The 13,357-nt window shown below is 34.6% G+C and overlaps 1 protein-coding gene across 1 annotated transcript; it reads right to left on the bottom strand.

Moving 5' to 3' along the window:
* Positions 1 to 431: 431 nt before the first annotated feature.
* On the bottom strand, positions 432 to 3,761 carry LOC130992679 (cytochrome c oxidase subunit 6b-1-like). Its single transcript, XM_057917429.1, has 5 exons — positions 3,616 to 3,761; positions 1,453 to 1,761; positions 1,271 to 1,353; positions 1,082 to 1,163; positions 432 to 806 (listed from the first exon to the last, which is right to left on the bottom strand). Exons 1-5 carry the CDS (start codon positions 3,655 to 3,657, stop codon positions 753 to 755), a joined length of 570 nt encoding a protein of 189 aa, XP_057773412.1. The 5' UTR covers positions 3,658 to 3,761; the 3' UTR covers positions 432 to 752.
* Positions 3,762 to 13,357: the final 9,596 nt, after the last annotated feature.

A 13,357-nucleotide genomic window follows, 5' to 3' on the forward strand; every position in this document is an offset into this window, starting at 1 on the left:
GTATTTGTACAAATTGCAAGAATCTAACCCTGATTCTATTATTGCATTACAAACTACAATTGTTGATCGTTTTCAATATGCTTTTATAATTATTAGTGTTTGTGTAAATGAATTTTAGTGTTATAATCATTCATAGTCGTGGATGGTTCACATTTAAAGGGAAAATACAAAGATATCATGTTTATTGATGCTACGATGAAAATGAACAAGTATTCTCGTTGACAAATATAACTGTAACTTCTCATTTTATTAATTATAATCATACACACGCGAGATGAATGCTACTTGATGTCTAAAATGCAACCCAAATCCGTTGGTTTCATGATAATTGCGGCAACTTTTTCCTAAGCAACCTTATTTTATTTTTTTAAAATTCAAATTAATGTTATTAATTACATTACACTATGGAAAATAAGAAGTAATATCAAACATTTTAGTCAGGGAGAAATAAATTGTAGGGCGAACCTACACAGTCTGGTGAATGGAGTTATAACATGTTGAAGGAAAGCAAGCGTATGACAACTATTCAAGAAAATCGGGTAAATACTTATCGCTGTAATAATCGGAGAAAAGACAACATTAGACAAAAATGTGGTTCAAAGAAGCCACACCTGGTTACAGTTGGAGCTTGATGTGCTCACTCATAAGAACAAGCCAAATTCTCTTATTACTCGAATCCTTTCAGAAGAAGAAACTCTCCTTGCATCAAACAAATCTGAGAATGTTTGATACTAAGTTTTGTGGGGCATCAATTACAGCGGGCCTGGAAAAGTGCCATTTTCCCTCTGCTCATTCCATCTATCCACCTGCAATGACCAAGAATTGTTACAAACTACATAAATAAATACATAATGTTACAACTCAACACTGATAAACTTGTCACTGGTAGTTGACACATGTCACACACATATATTTTGTAAAATGTGATCGACTTGTGTTTTACCAGGTTTTCTTATTCCCTTGTAAAGTTATATACTATTTAGTATTTTTTCTAATGCGGAAATGGTGGACGGTAAAGGCATATATATTGACATGTATACATGCAGTATTTTAACAAACTATACAGAGGCACACGACATACCCATTCACCAGGACAAAGAGAGCGATAATATTTAGCAAACTTGTCACACTCAGGTGCTTCTTCACCCTTTGCAGCAACACACCTGAAAACATACACCGATTTGAGGGGGCATTGGGATGATATGGTACAGTGAAGTTTTACTAATTATCAAGAACATATTTAGCTGGAAATAATTTTTAGTTCACCCACCGATGATACTCAATATATCTGGTGAAGCAGTGTCTGGTTTGGTTAGTAGTAGGGAAACGAAAGTCTGCTGGTGCAGTCTCAAGCTGCAAAGCGGGCATGCAGGAAAAGCTAAATTGGTTAAGTGAATAAATAAGCAAAAGCAAGAAGGCTCCAAGAGAGATTCTGATTAGTTAGAGCTAAACCTTTATCTCAGGAGTTTCGTCAGCTTCTTGGTCAACTGTGTCTCCAGATTCAGCACTTTCACTGCTTTCTTCACTGGAAGCTGAGTTGGCACTGTCGGCAGTGTCATCAACAGGACTGGATTCCGTACTTTCTCCACTAGCATCATTTGTGGCTTCAACACCCACTCCAGCAATAGGAGCAGCTTCATTTTCAACAGCACTAGGCATTTCCTTATGAACGGGTTCCTCAGCAGTAGTATTTTCCGAGGGTTTGACTACAGATTTTTCAGCCATGACTGGCTTTTGGTCTTTCTCAACCAGTAAATAGTCCTGTTCACCAAGAACAAAAAGAATGTCATATAAATTAAAGCCCCAACCACACCAAAAGAAGATTGACAAAAAATAGAAATAAATAAATAAATGAAAGTTTCTCTGCTCCAGCCCCTTTAATGTCCTCCCTTAGGTAATCAACCTACAATGTCTAAGCCATGAGCATCATCAGTTCAGAAATAGAATACAAAATGAACCATGGAAGATGCATCTCCCACAGGCATAACATTAACCCTACTCTCCCTACCGATATAGATCAAAGATTGTGTTTCCAAGTAAACAAGAACATGCTCAAACAGATGTTTTTCGGTTTTTTGGAGAAGAAGTTATGTTTAATTTTGAGAACAAAATATAGGCATAGTACAAAATCACCATCAATTGTAATAATAATTGCAAATAAATATTACTGAAATATGCTGTTTATGCAATATTATTCTTCAAGATAAATATAGTAAGTCAGTAACCACTGACCCCAAAAGTAGCAATGATGGTGACGGTGGTAGCGAGATTGGCCTCATAAATATTATTTTCCCAATTTAGGATTGGAACATTCTATTGAACTAGATAAAGGTTGAATGGCTTCGATGATGATGACAATGCTGACGGTGGTGAATGTGATCATGTTGAGATTGGCCTCACAACCATTAGTACAATGACACAGTTAGAAATATAGCTTATTGATCCTGTGAGTAATTCTCCAAACAACCATTAATATTGACTCCATATATTTTGGACCATTCTATCTTAATACAAATAAGAATTTCCAACTAATTAGTGACTTTTTGCTGTATATAGTCATAACAAATGGTTCACCCGTAATACTCCCAAAGTAAATGCTCATGAATAAGATTTTTTGTCCAGTATGGCTGAAGATTGCTGCTTAGTAAGTACACCTTAGTTACAAAATTACTCATCTCCTTTATAACTATGCTTTAGAAAGTCTTAAAAACGTAGGCACTCAAAAGGGATAAGGATAGCTTGATTCTAACAGCTAGCTAAGATTTGCAAGGTACGAGTACCAATACGAGCTTTATAGATGCCAATAGGAAGACCCTTCGAATGATGTTCAAGCTGGTCACAAATGGATTGTCCCTGATAAGTTCTACTTAAATTGATGTTTTTCTAAATCCTAACTTGCGAAATAGAAGGCCCTATTAAAAATTAACATGAACAAATAGAAATCTCCAAAATGGCAAAATATAAGCAACAATAGAGAGATCCCCAAGCTTGTCTACGTATACTTTTGAATTTAAAACTAAAATAAAATAAAATATACAGACTTCTACATGTACTGTGGAGCTATAGAAGAAAATTTGCATACTAAATCTCAAAATGGATAGGATACAATGCTCATCTCTACGTAGAATTGGCAAGCAAAAAGCAATCACGGCTTATACGTCACAAACGACACAGAGGATTAAAGTTTGACCACCGATTGATAGGCTGATAGCTATCAAATTTCACATTCAAAACATTAATTTTTCAGTCTAACAATCTTCACTAGCAAATGATAAATTTGATGAAACCAACAAATTTCTCTAGAAAAACATTTATTTATTCGTTTACTTGTTTTCCAATAGTAACTTTTGTTTTCCATAAAACAGAAAATTCTCCGGTATTCGTCAACAGATTCCACATCAAATTTGAAAACCACGAAAACAAAAATGAACAATCAAAACAAAAAGTATTCAGAAAAAATCGAATCAAATCTGAGCCAAATTCATGAAAACGAGCCAAACCAAACCGAATCTTAGATATTGGGAATTCATCATAAAGGGGCTACAAAGATAGGGGGCTAACAAGATTCAACAAAAAGAGTCAAACCCGAGAGCTGAAATCCAGGAAAAAAATTACCTCAGCCAAAGATGGGAGCTTGGAGGTGTCAACGTCGGCCATTGGAGGAGGAACGGAAGGGATGACAAGTGACAACGGCTGTGAGATTGCAGTGAGAAGAGACGACAAAGGAAGTGACAGACACTGCCTCTCTCATTTAATTATAGGCCCAATACCAATGTCAAATGGGCCTGAAATTGAGGCCCATAATTTACTTGAGGGTAGAATTGTAAAAGTTTGCAAATGTTTTTAGTTCCAACAAATAATCATATAAAATTATGAACCAGTGGAGTATTATTTTTTTATGGTTAATTATTGTTTATAGACTTAACTTTCAACAAATTTGAATTTATAGCCTCAATTTTTATTTATTTTTCATATAATCCAAAATTTGAGAAATTGTTATTATAGTCACAATCACATTGAAATTATGACAATAGTCTTCTTTATTGAAATAACACATGAAACGATGATCGATTGCTACGAAACTAGATCCTAATATATTCTACATTTAATGAGATTTTCAGCTATAGGTAGCCCATCGTTATCGTACCACCGATGTAATCGAAATCACGCATGTAAGTTGACATCATTTCACCAATTTTTTGGCGCGATTTCGATTACACGTGTAGTCCAATGATGGTGTGCTAACTATTGTTGAAAACCTCATTTTATGTATAATACATTAAGTTTAATACATTAAGTTTTAGACTCGCGGCAATTGATCATCATTTTAACGTAATTACGATAAATAATAAATTATTAGTATAATTTTGGTGTAATTATAGCTATTGTTAAATAATATCTCAAACATCAGGTTATAGTATACAAAAGATAAATTGAAGTTGATGCTATAAATTAAAATTTATTAAAAGTCCACATATAAATTATAATTATTTTTATTTTTTATAACTATCTTGGGCCCATTTTTCTTGCCCGAGAGGGGTGTCCCGCGTAACAATCACTCTCTATCTCGTCAAAACAATTCGCTTTCATTTTTCACACAAATTCATTTAATATTTTGAATATATAATTTATATAAAATTACTTTATTTACTTATATTTATTATTTTATGTATTATTGTTAGGTCCGGAGGGTCTCGAATAGGTGTATGGAGGGGGGGGAATACACCTATAGGCTATTTTTACTCAAAAACAGTGGAATCTCAAGATAGAGATCAAAACGAAACTTTACACGCAAACTTAGACGCCTGTTAACTGAAAGGAATTTTGACCAAACAAGGTTGACGACTGATACTGAAATACGCTTCAGTAATGAGTTATCAGTTAAGTCACTGGAACTTAACTGATGCACGTTAAGGCTTCAGTCGAATTTGCTAAAACATAGATGTTACAAGTCTTCCTGACTTTCAGATGATAGATCAGTCAGACTGATAACATATGCAGCGAAAAATAACTTTGTTTCGAAATAGCCTTTGTTGAGCACGTTGTTAGTCTTAGGTTTCTCTTTGCATTTAACCAGTATTCAGTTTATCAATTGAAAGAGCACAAGTAAGAAAGTAAAACTGAAAGATGTAAATAACACAGAAATTTTTACGTGGTTCGGAAAACACTTCCTACATACACGGTCGGTTGATCAGACCAACAACTTTACTCTGCAAGTGCTTTTACTGGTGCACTGCAAACCTATCCGTGTGCTTAGCCGGGTGCACACAACCGAATCAACTGAAGATCCAATCTTCAGTACCAACACTTCACTCGCGCTGGATTTTCCACTCCTAGCACGAACCTGCACTAGGATCTCACGGAGTCAGAGTACCTTCCTGAACTCCTTTTCAACTCAAACACTCGATTCTATCTTTCGAATGGAGGTTTGAAATCTTGCCAACTATACTTCAAAGAACATGTTCTTTGGAGTTAGTTTTGACCTAGGCTTTGGGTAAACATGGGCTTGCCTAAGGTCTAAGATAATGTATGTAATCAGCAGTGACTGATTTTTGGCTTTGGTATTTTCTTCTTCGATTCAAGCTTTGGAGAGATTTAAGCTTTTGGCTGAAAATTAATTTTGGCAGAGTTTCAGCTTAAGTTGTTGAATCGGTGAAGATTGAAGTGATCCTCGAGCACTATTTATAGGAGAGGTCTTGAATAGATCCGTTGGCGGAGAACGTCTTCAAGATTTCTTCCGTTGGAGAGCTTTTCGAATTTGGGCTTAGGCTTCAATCTTCGAGGTTCCTTGTTTGTTGAGAACGGCTATGTTGAAGAGCAGGAGATGCGACGTCTCTGATAAAGTAGCCACCAAATAGGAATGACCTCTGCAGAGAAAGGAGGATCCTGAGATCTCTGCATTTAATGCAGCTGTACTTTTGGAGTACGTGGCTTCCTTTGAACGTTGGAGGTTCAGTCCTGAGGAAGAATAGTTTAACTGATACTTGACTTTAGTATCAGTCCACTGAATCCACGTGACACGCATTAAGTAATCAGTTCTAGACTGATTCTTCAACTGATACTTCAGTTGGTAACTTCAGTCTTCAGTCCTTCGTCCTTCAGTCTTCAGTCTTCAGAACATCAAACTATACTAGGAAAGAACTCTAACACTTGAGTTCGAACAGTTCTAGTCTATTACAATTAAGGCCTATGGATTTTGGTATCATCAAAACAAGGATTAGGATATTTCAATAAGTTCTCAACAATTATTTCACAAATATTAAATAAAGCTATTTTAATTTAAAAAAGTTTTAATACAATCCAAATTAAAAAGTGAGACATATCGAGTATATTTATATGAGAGCAGTGGAATGAAGGGCTTTACTCCGGGAAGATTTTGTTATCAACTATTGAAATCGGATTTACGCTCGCGGATAGAGTTGTGCATTCCATTTTTAGTTCGACTTTTTTATTACTCTCCCCGTCCCGCGAATCTTGAGTCAATTCTTTTCGGCACGAGAATTAAGAAAATATTTAGTGTGTTAACTGTGGTAAGTGAAAAGTGAAAAGATGAATTTTTTTGTCATATAAGGAAATGACTTAAGATTCGTAAGACGACCAAAAAAGAAAAGTGACTCAAGATTCGTGGAACGAAAGGAGTAAAATTGAACCAAATCAAATTTATATTACATTTATAAAAAAAAGTCAAACCAAATAAGACCAATATACCAAATCAACTTAACTGAAATTCATAAATCAAATTGAAAAATTGGAATAAGTTAAATAACACAAAGTGTATTTAATTCAGAATTATAAAAAAAAATTGACAAATTTTTATAACATGTGGATTCTGTTAATTTCATGGATTGTTTTAATTCTATGTAAAGTTTAACAAATTCTGTTAGATTGATTTATCTCTATTTTCATAGACTTTATAAAGTTTTGACAGAAAATTTTGATAATTTGACGGGAAATTGATTTAGCTTTTATATGTATATATAGATTAGTCAATCTTATAAATATATATTGAGAAAAAAGGCATTTTTTTTTTTGGCTAATGGACCAGTTGTTTTGGAGGGAAATATATCTAATTGAGAAGTGTCTTTATATTTATTCACAAAAAACTGCCAAAATTCCCGTTCACTCTATCCAGAACGATGGTCAATATTTGAGAGAAGAAAACAAAACAATTGAGAGAAAAGTGCCCTTATATCTATTCACAAAATAGCTGTTAAAATTTTCTTTCACTACACCGTTCCAGAACGATGGTCAATATTCGAGAAGAAAGAAAAAAAATAAAAAATAGAGAAAAATAAACGAAAATAGCTAAAAAATTTGGCATGTCTGGTATCTCTTTTCTTTTTCTTGTTGACGATGGAGAGATAATGTCAAAATCTTTTATGTAGAGGTGAAATTTCTGGAGGAATTTTGTATTTATATTAGGGCATTAGAATCCTATAGACAGAGACAGATGCACATTAGCACCCATGGGGGCACGTGCCCTGATTTATGCCTAATTGTTCTCATTTTGGGGGTTTGCATGTGCATATTTTAAGTTAAATCTTCTGAAAATTGGTGCGTTTTATGGTTTGTTTTATGCTTTGCAGGAGATTTAGGTTTTATAGATGGAAGAGTGTAATTTTGAAGATTTTGGGTTAAGAATGGTATTTTTAGGCACACTCTGGTGTACAGAGCTAAAAAGCCCGCGCCAGAGCCGAAAAGCCCGCTGCAGAGCAGAGCTGTGAGGTTAGCTCTGTAGCAAAGCATAGCTGACTTGCAGAGTCAGAGCTGAAGTCTCCAGAGCTGAACTTCCCTATGCAGAGCTAAAATCTCCAGAGCAGAACAAACTTGTTAGAGCAGAGCTAAATCATCAGAGCTAACTTACGCGCCAGAGTTAACTCGGCAGAGCAGAGCTATAGATTGCCAGAGTCAACTTATGCAGAGCTGACTTTCAGCTCTGCACTACTCGCCAGATCTGAATTGCAAAGTTGACCTATGCAGAGCTGACTTTCAGCTCTGCCTTTTTCAGAGCGCGCTAATGCCAGAGCTGACTTTTAGCTCTACACTATACTTTCCAGAGCCGAACTTTCAGCTCTGCAATTCTCGCCAGAGTGAAGATAACTTGCAAAGCACGATCCTGATGGGCTTTCCTTCCCATGCACGATTTTATTTCCTTAAGAGTCCAATTTTGCATGGCAAGTTTGATGGTGATCAAGATTGAATTGAAGTCTATAAATATGGCCATTGTTATTCATTGTAAAAAACATCATTTGCCCTAATCTTTAGTTTCCGCTAGGCAGCCAAAGACTTAGGTTTATTGATTTCATAGTTCTTAGTTTCGAATTCTGTTTTAATTAGTTTGTTATAGTTCTTTCAATTCATGTTTTAGATTAGTTTTCCGTTTAGAGTTGTAATTAGGTGATAGGTTGCTTCTCGAGACGATTTACGGTATTTCTTTAATCAAGTTTATTTATGAGTTAATACATGAGAGTACCCACTTTTCTTTAGTAAAATTAAAATTTACCCACTCAAATAAAAACTTTAAAAAATACCCACTTTTTGTATTAAAGGACTAAACTGCCCCTAAGATTAAAATTAAAAAAATACCCACATCACATCTCACCCTCTCCTCTCGCTCTGTACTCTCTCTCACTCTCTCAACATCAACATGTTCTCTCTCTCTTGTTTCTTGCAGATCACTCTCTCTCTCTCCTCTCTCATTCTCTTCTCTCTCTTTCCTCTCCTCCTCTTTCTCTCTCTGGCGTGCACACAAAATAAAAATGGAACCATATGGAAGGTAAGATCGAGCAGATCGAAGCTATATTTGTCTGTGCGAGAAGCTCTCCAATTGCAACAGATCGCAGATCTCTCTTCTCTCTTTTCCTACGTCTCTTCTCTCTCCTCCTCAAATGCCTCGCCTGCACCGGAAGTTGTCGCCTTTTGTAGGAAGAGTCGCACTTCGCCGATCTCAGCAAGTTGCCGGAGTGCCACACCGTTTGCCGCCGTGTGATGGTGTAGAGAGAGGTGGAGCAGAGGCAGACGGGATTGGCAACCACCAATTGAGGCGGTGATTCGCCTGATTTGAGATGGAGAAGGATTTAGGGATTCTAGATTTTGGGGATTGTTCTTATTCAATTACTTTAAGAAAGTATGCCATTTAGAAGAGAAATTTGAGGAAAAGTTAAATTCAATTTGAATTTAATCGAAAAAAATATAAGTAACAAAGAAATTGATGAAAATCACACAATTTTGTACAAATGTTCTTGAATTCACAACTAAATTACCGGCGTTGATTGTGAATTCACAATTGAAATAGTGTTGATTGTGAATTCAAGTTTTATTGGTTGTGAATTCACAACTTGAAATAGTATTGGTTGTTAATTCAAGTTTTATCGGTTGTGAATTCACAACTTGAAATATTATTGGTTGTGAATTCATGCGAATTCACAACCGACACTTGTTATTCACAACCAATATGTGAATTTAGTTGTGAATTCGATTTGAATTCACAACCAATAAACAGTGGGTATTTGTAAAAATTTTATATGTAAGGGTAAAATGGTAAATGTGGGTATTTTTTTAAGTTTTTATATTAGTGGGTAAAATTTATTTTTATTATATAAAAGTGGCTATTTTCAAAATCCACTCTTACTTTATTTATTTGCTTTTACTTGCGTTTCTTTAAATTCTGCACCTTTAAATTATGCAATTTAGTTTTATGCTCATTAGATTAGAAGCTTTTAATTTACAAGTATTTAAATTCCTAGTTAGTATTTAAATTCCAAGTTGTTTTTACTTTAATTGCGTTTAAATCTTGCCTAGGGTTTAATAATTTGCCTAGTTAATTCTTTAGTTTAAATTCTAGTTAAGTTTAAATCACGTAAGTTTAAATTCCAAGTGTTAGTTAATTTTACAGTTTTCAATTCTTAGTTTACTGTTTTCGTGTGACATAATTAATTGCCCTTTAAGATCTTCCTTGAGAGACGACATTGGGTTAGCTTACCACTGCTAGAGTGTCCTTGTCCTATTGCAAGTCAATCTAGAGGTGTTTAGGTTGAGTCATGCCCCACAAATTTGTTTATTTATTTTTATTATATATATAATATTAAAGTATATACTCCCTCCGTCCCGCCCAAGATGCTACATATTCCTTTTCGGGCCGTCCCAACGAAGATGCTACATTTTTATATTTGGCAAAAATAAGGAATTTTAAACACTTAATTAACATTAATTAAGTATTTTTTTATTACCTTCTCTCTCCTACTTTATCACTTTATTACCTTCTCTTTCTTACTTTATCACTTTATTACTTTCTCTCTCCTACTTTATCACTTTATTATTACACACTTAAAACATTAATTTACAACTCATTAAATCCCGTGCCGAAGAGCAAATGTAGCGTCTTGGCCGGGACGGAGGGAGTATTAATTAAGAAGCAAATCTTTAAATCTTCAATACCCAATAAATATATACTCCCTCCGTCCACTAATTGTTGGCCTAGGAGGCAAAACACGGATTTTAAGAAAAAATGTAGTGAGTGGAGAAAGGGACCCACAAAATATATTGTTTATTAGTTGAGTGGAGAAAGGGACCCACAAAGTATATTGTTTATTAGTTGAGTGGAGAAAAAGTGTATTGGTTATTGGGACCCACCAATTAAAAAATTATAAAGACTTACTATAAATGGGTAGGACATTTTTTGGTGGACGGACCAAAAAGGAAAGTAGGCCAACAATTAGTGGACGGAGGGAGTATTCAATTTGAAAGTGTATTTTATGTAATGAATATCATAAAGAATTATCTACACGGTCGGATTTTAATTTGAAAGGATATTTTCTGCAATGAATATCATAAAGAATCGTCTACACGGTCACATAAGAGATAAATGAACGAATGATAATTTGATTGTATATATTGAGAAAAAGTTTTTTGATAGTAGATTATGCAAATGTTTCAGTTAATAAAAACTCGTAGATTTTAGTTTTAATAAACTTGAATTATTATATAGTAATTTTTTAACGTATTTTATATTTATAGTATGCTTATATTTTGTGCCCCCACAATATAAAAATTCTGGATCCGTCCCTGCCTATAGAGTCCATGGAATATTAAAATCCTACAAATTTTCAATATCATCAGATTTCGATGGATATTTAAGAGTCATAATTGAATACCAATAGATTTTTAAGGAGTTTTTAAAATCTAAATTGAATACCTCTGGACTTTTGAAATACAAGAAAAATGAAAAAAAAAAAAAAAGTCTCCTCCCTTTGAATACCTTTGGATTGGACTTTTGAAATACTCACTCCGTTCCACGAATCTTGACACGTATTTCTTTTTGAGCCGTCCCACGAATCTTGACATATTTCCAAATAAGGTAATAATTATTACATTTTCTCTCCTACTTTATCACTTTTATTACATTCTCTCTCATACTTTATCATTTTTATACTTTATTACCTATACACTTAAAACACTAATCTACAACTCCCTAATTCCCGTGTCGAAACCAAACGTGTCAAGATTCATGGGACGGAGGGAGTATCACCTTTGAAATTTTGAATTGAATACACCCCTCTAACTTGAAAAAAAATTAAAAAAAAAAAAAGCCTCCCCCCTTGATTTGTTTGGTTTGTGGATATGTGGATTCGAGAAGAGGCCGTGGATTTGGGGACGAAGGGAAGTCGGCGGTGAGTTTGAGGATTTAGGGCTCCGATTTGGGGCTCCACCATCTCCCACCGCCATCGTCCTTCCACCACTGTCGTGCTTTCAACGATTTGGGGATTTACTCGCGTCAACCCGGGTCGTCCACGTCTGCCGTCCACCCACATCGATCTGCCCACCACCCCTTCTCTTTTCAAAATTCTTGTGTTGATTTGATTCTAGAAATTTTTAATTTCGATCTTGTTTGAAATTTTAATTTTGATCTTGGTTGTTGATTTTAATTGTTGATTTAGAATCTTGCTTGTCGATTTGGTTCTTGAAAATTCTGGAAATTTGTTTGTTGATTTGGTTCTCTGAAATTCTGAAAATTTGGTTCTTGGAATTTTGCTTGTCGATTTGGACAGTGGCCGGAGAGGGGCCGACGAGGCGGCGCCGTCGTGTACCGGTCCGGCGAGAGAGAGGCCGAGAGGGAGGGAGTGTGCCTGAGTGTGTGACTGCATGTGTGTGTGTGTTAATTAAAATAACACTAGACATATAATTTTCCTTAATTCTACTCTCCTTAATCTTCGTACCGAAAAGCAATGTCCCATAAATAATAGGACAGAGGGAGTACTATATATTTTTATCATTATTCATCTTTCATCTCAAGAACATGCAAATATCCACCCAATCAACAATAAATTACCATATTTCCTCAAAAAAAAAAAAACAATAAATTACCATAAACCAATATAAATACCAAATCATTCAGTACAAATGATCAAATTGTGATCTTTATAAGTACCGAATTATTATAATAATATAGTTCGGTTTTTTTTTTGTTCAATTTTAATAAAATTAATTTTAATCGAATGGAAAAACTAATTTAAAAAAATCAAATCAAATCATATATTAATATTTAGATTTAGATCGATTTGATTATTCGATTTTGAATATTTTGTTCACCCGATCGCAGAAGCACGACAAACTCTATTGCAGATCATGGATAACGTGCAAGTGAGTCATAGTCAACTTCTTCATTTAAGCCTTAAACTTCATTGGGCGAAGGCGGGAATAGAAAAATAAAGAGTTAATTGCCAATTAATAATGCATAATTTTTGACATATTTTGTAATTTTAATCTTCAATAATTGAAAAGGTTTCGGAAAAAAGAGTGAAAATTTAAAATGCCATGCTCTTTAAGTTCTATAGTAAAAATGTCCTCTTTTATAAACATAAGCATTCTATGCCATATTCTTTAAATACCCTTTGATTTGGTGGGTTTGCTTGATTTTCTGTGAAAGTCTTATACATTTGACCGTTTTGACAGTTATCAGTCATAAAAGTCAACGATTTGACAGCTATCAGTCAAGAATACATACGACCGGTGGGTGGCTAAATCATGTGTCCGCCCGGACGGACACATAATTTCATTAGGCGGACACATGATTTTACCACCCACCGGTCATATGTACTCTTGACTGATAGCTGTCAAATCGTTGATTTTTATGACTAATGGGTGTCAATCGATCAAATGTGTAAGACTTTCACAAAAGTCAAGCAAACCCATCAACATCAAAGGATAAAATAGGTACTACTTCACATAATTAAGACATAAAATGTTTTGTTTTATTGGTGGTTAATGCTACAAATCAAAAGGTGAGAATACTTTTGATATATTTTCAAAGGCACACAAAAATTGCGATTTGAATTAAAAATCGTGCACTATTTAACAA

The sequence above is a fragment of the Salvia miltiorrhiza genome, chromosome 7 (genome assembly GCF_028751815.1).
Source record: "Salvia miltiorrhiza cultivar Shanhuang (shh) chromosome 7, IMPLAD_Smil_shh, whole genome shotgun sequence".
In the NCBI taxonomy this organism is placed as follows: domain Eukaryota; kingdom Viridiplantae; phylum Streptophyta; class Magnoliopsida; order Lamiales; family Lamiaceae; genus Salvia; species Salvia miltiorrhiza.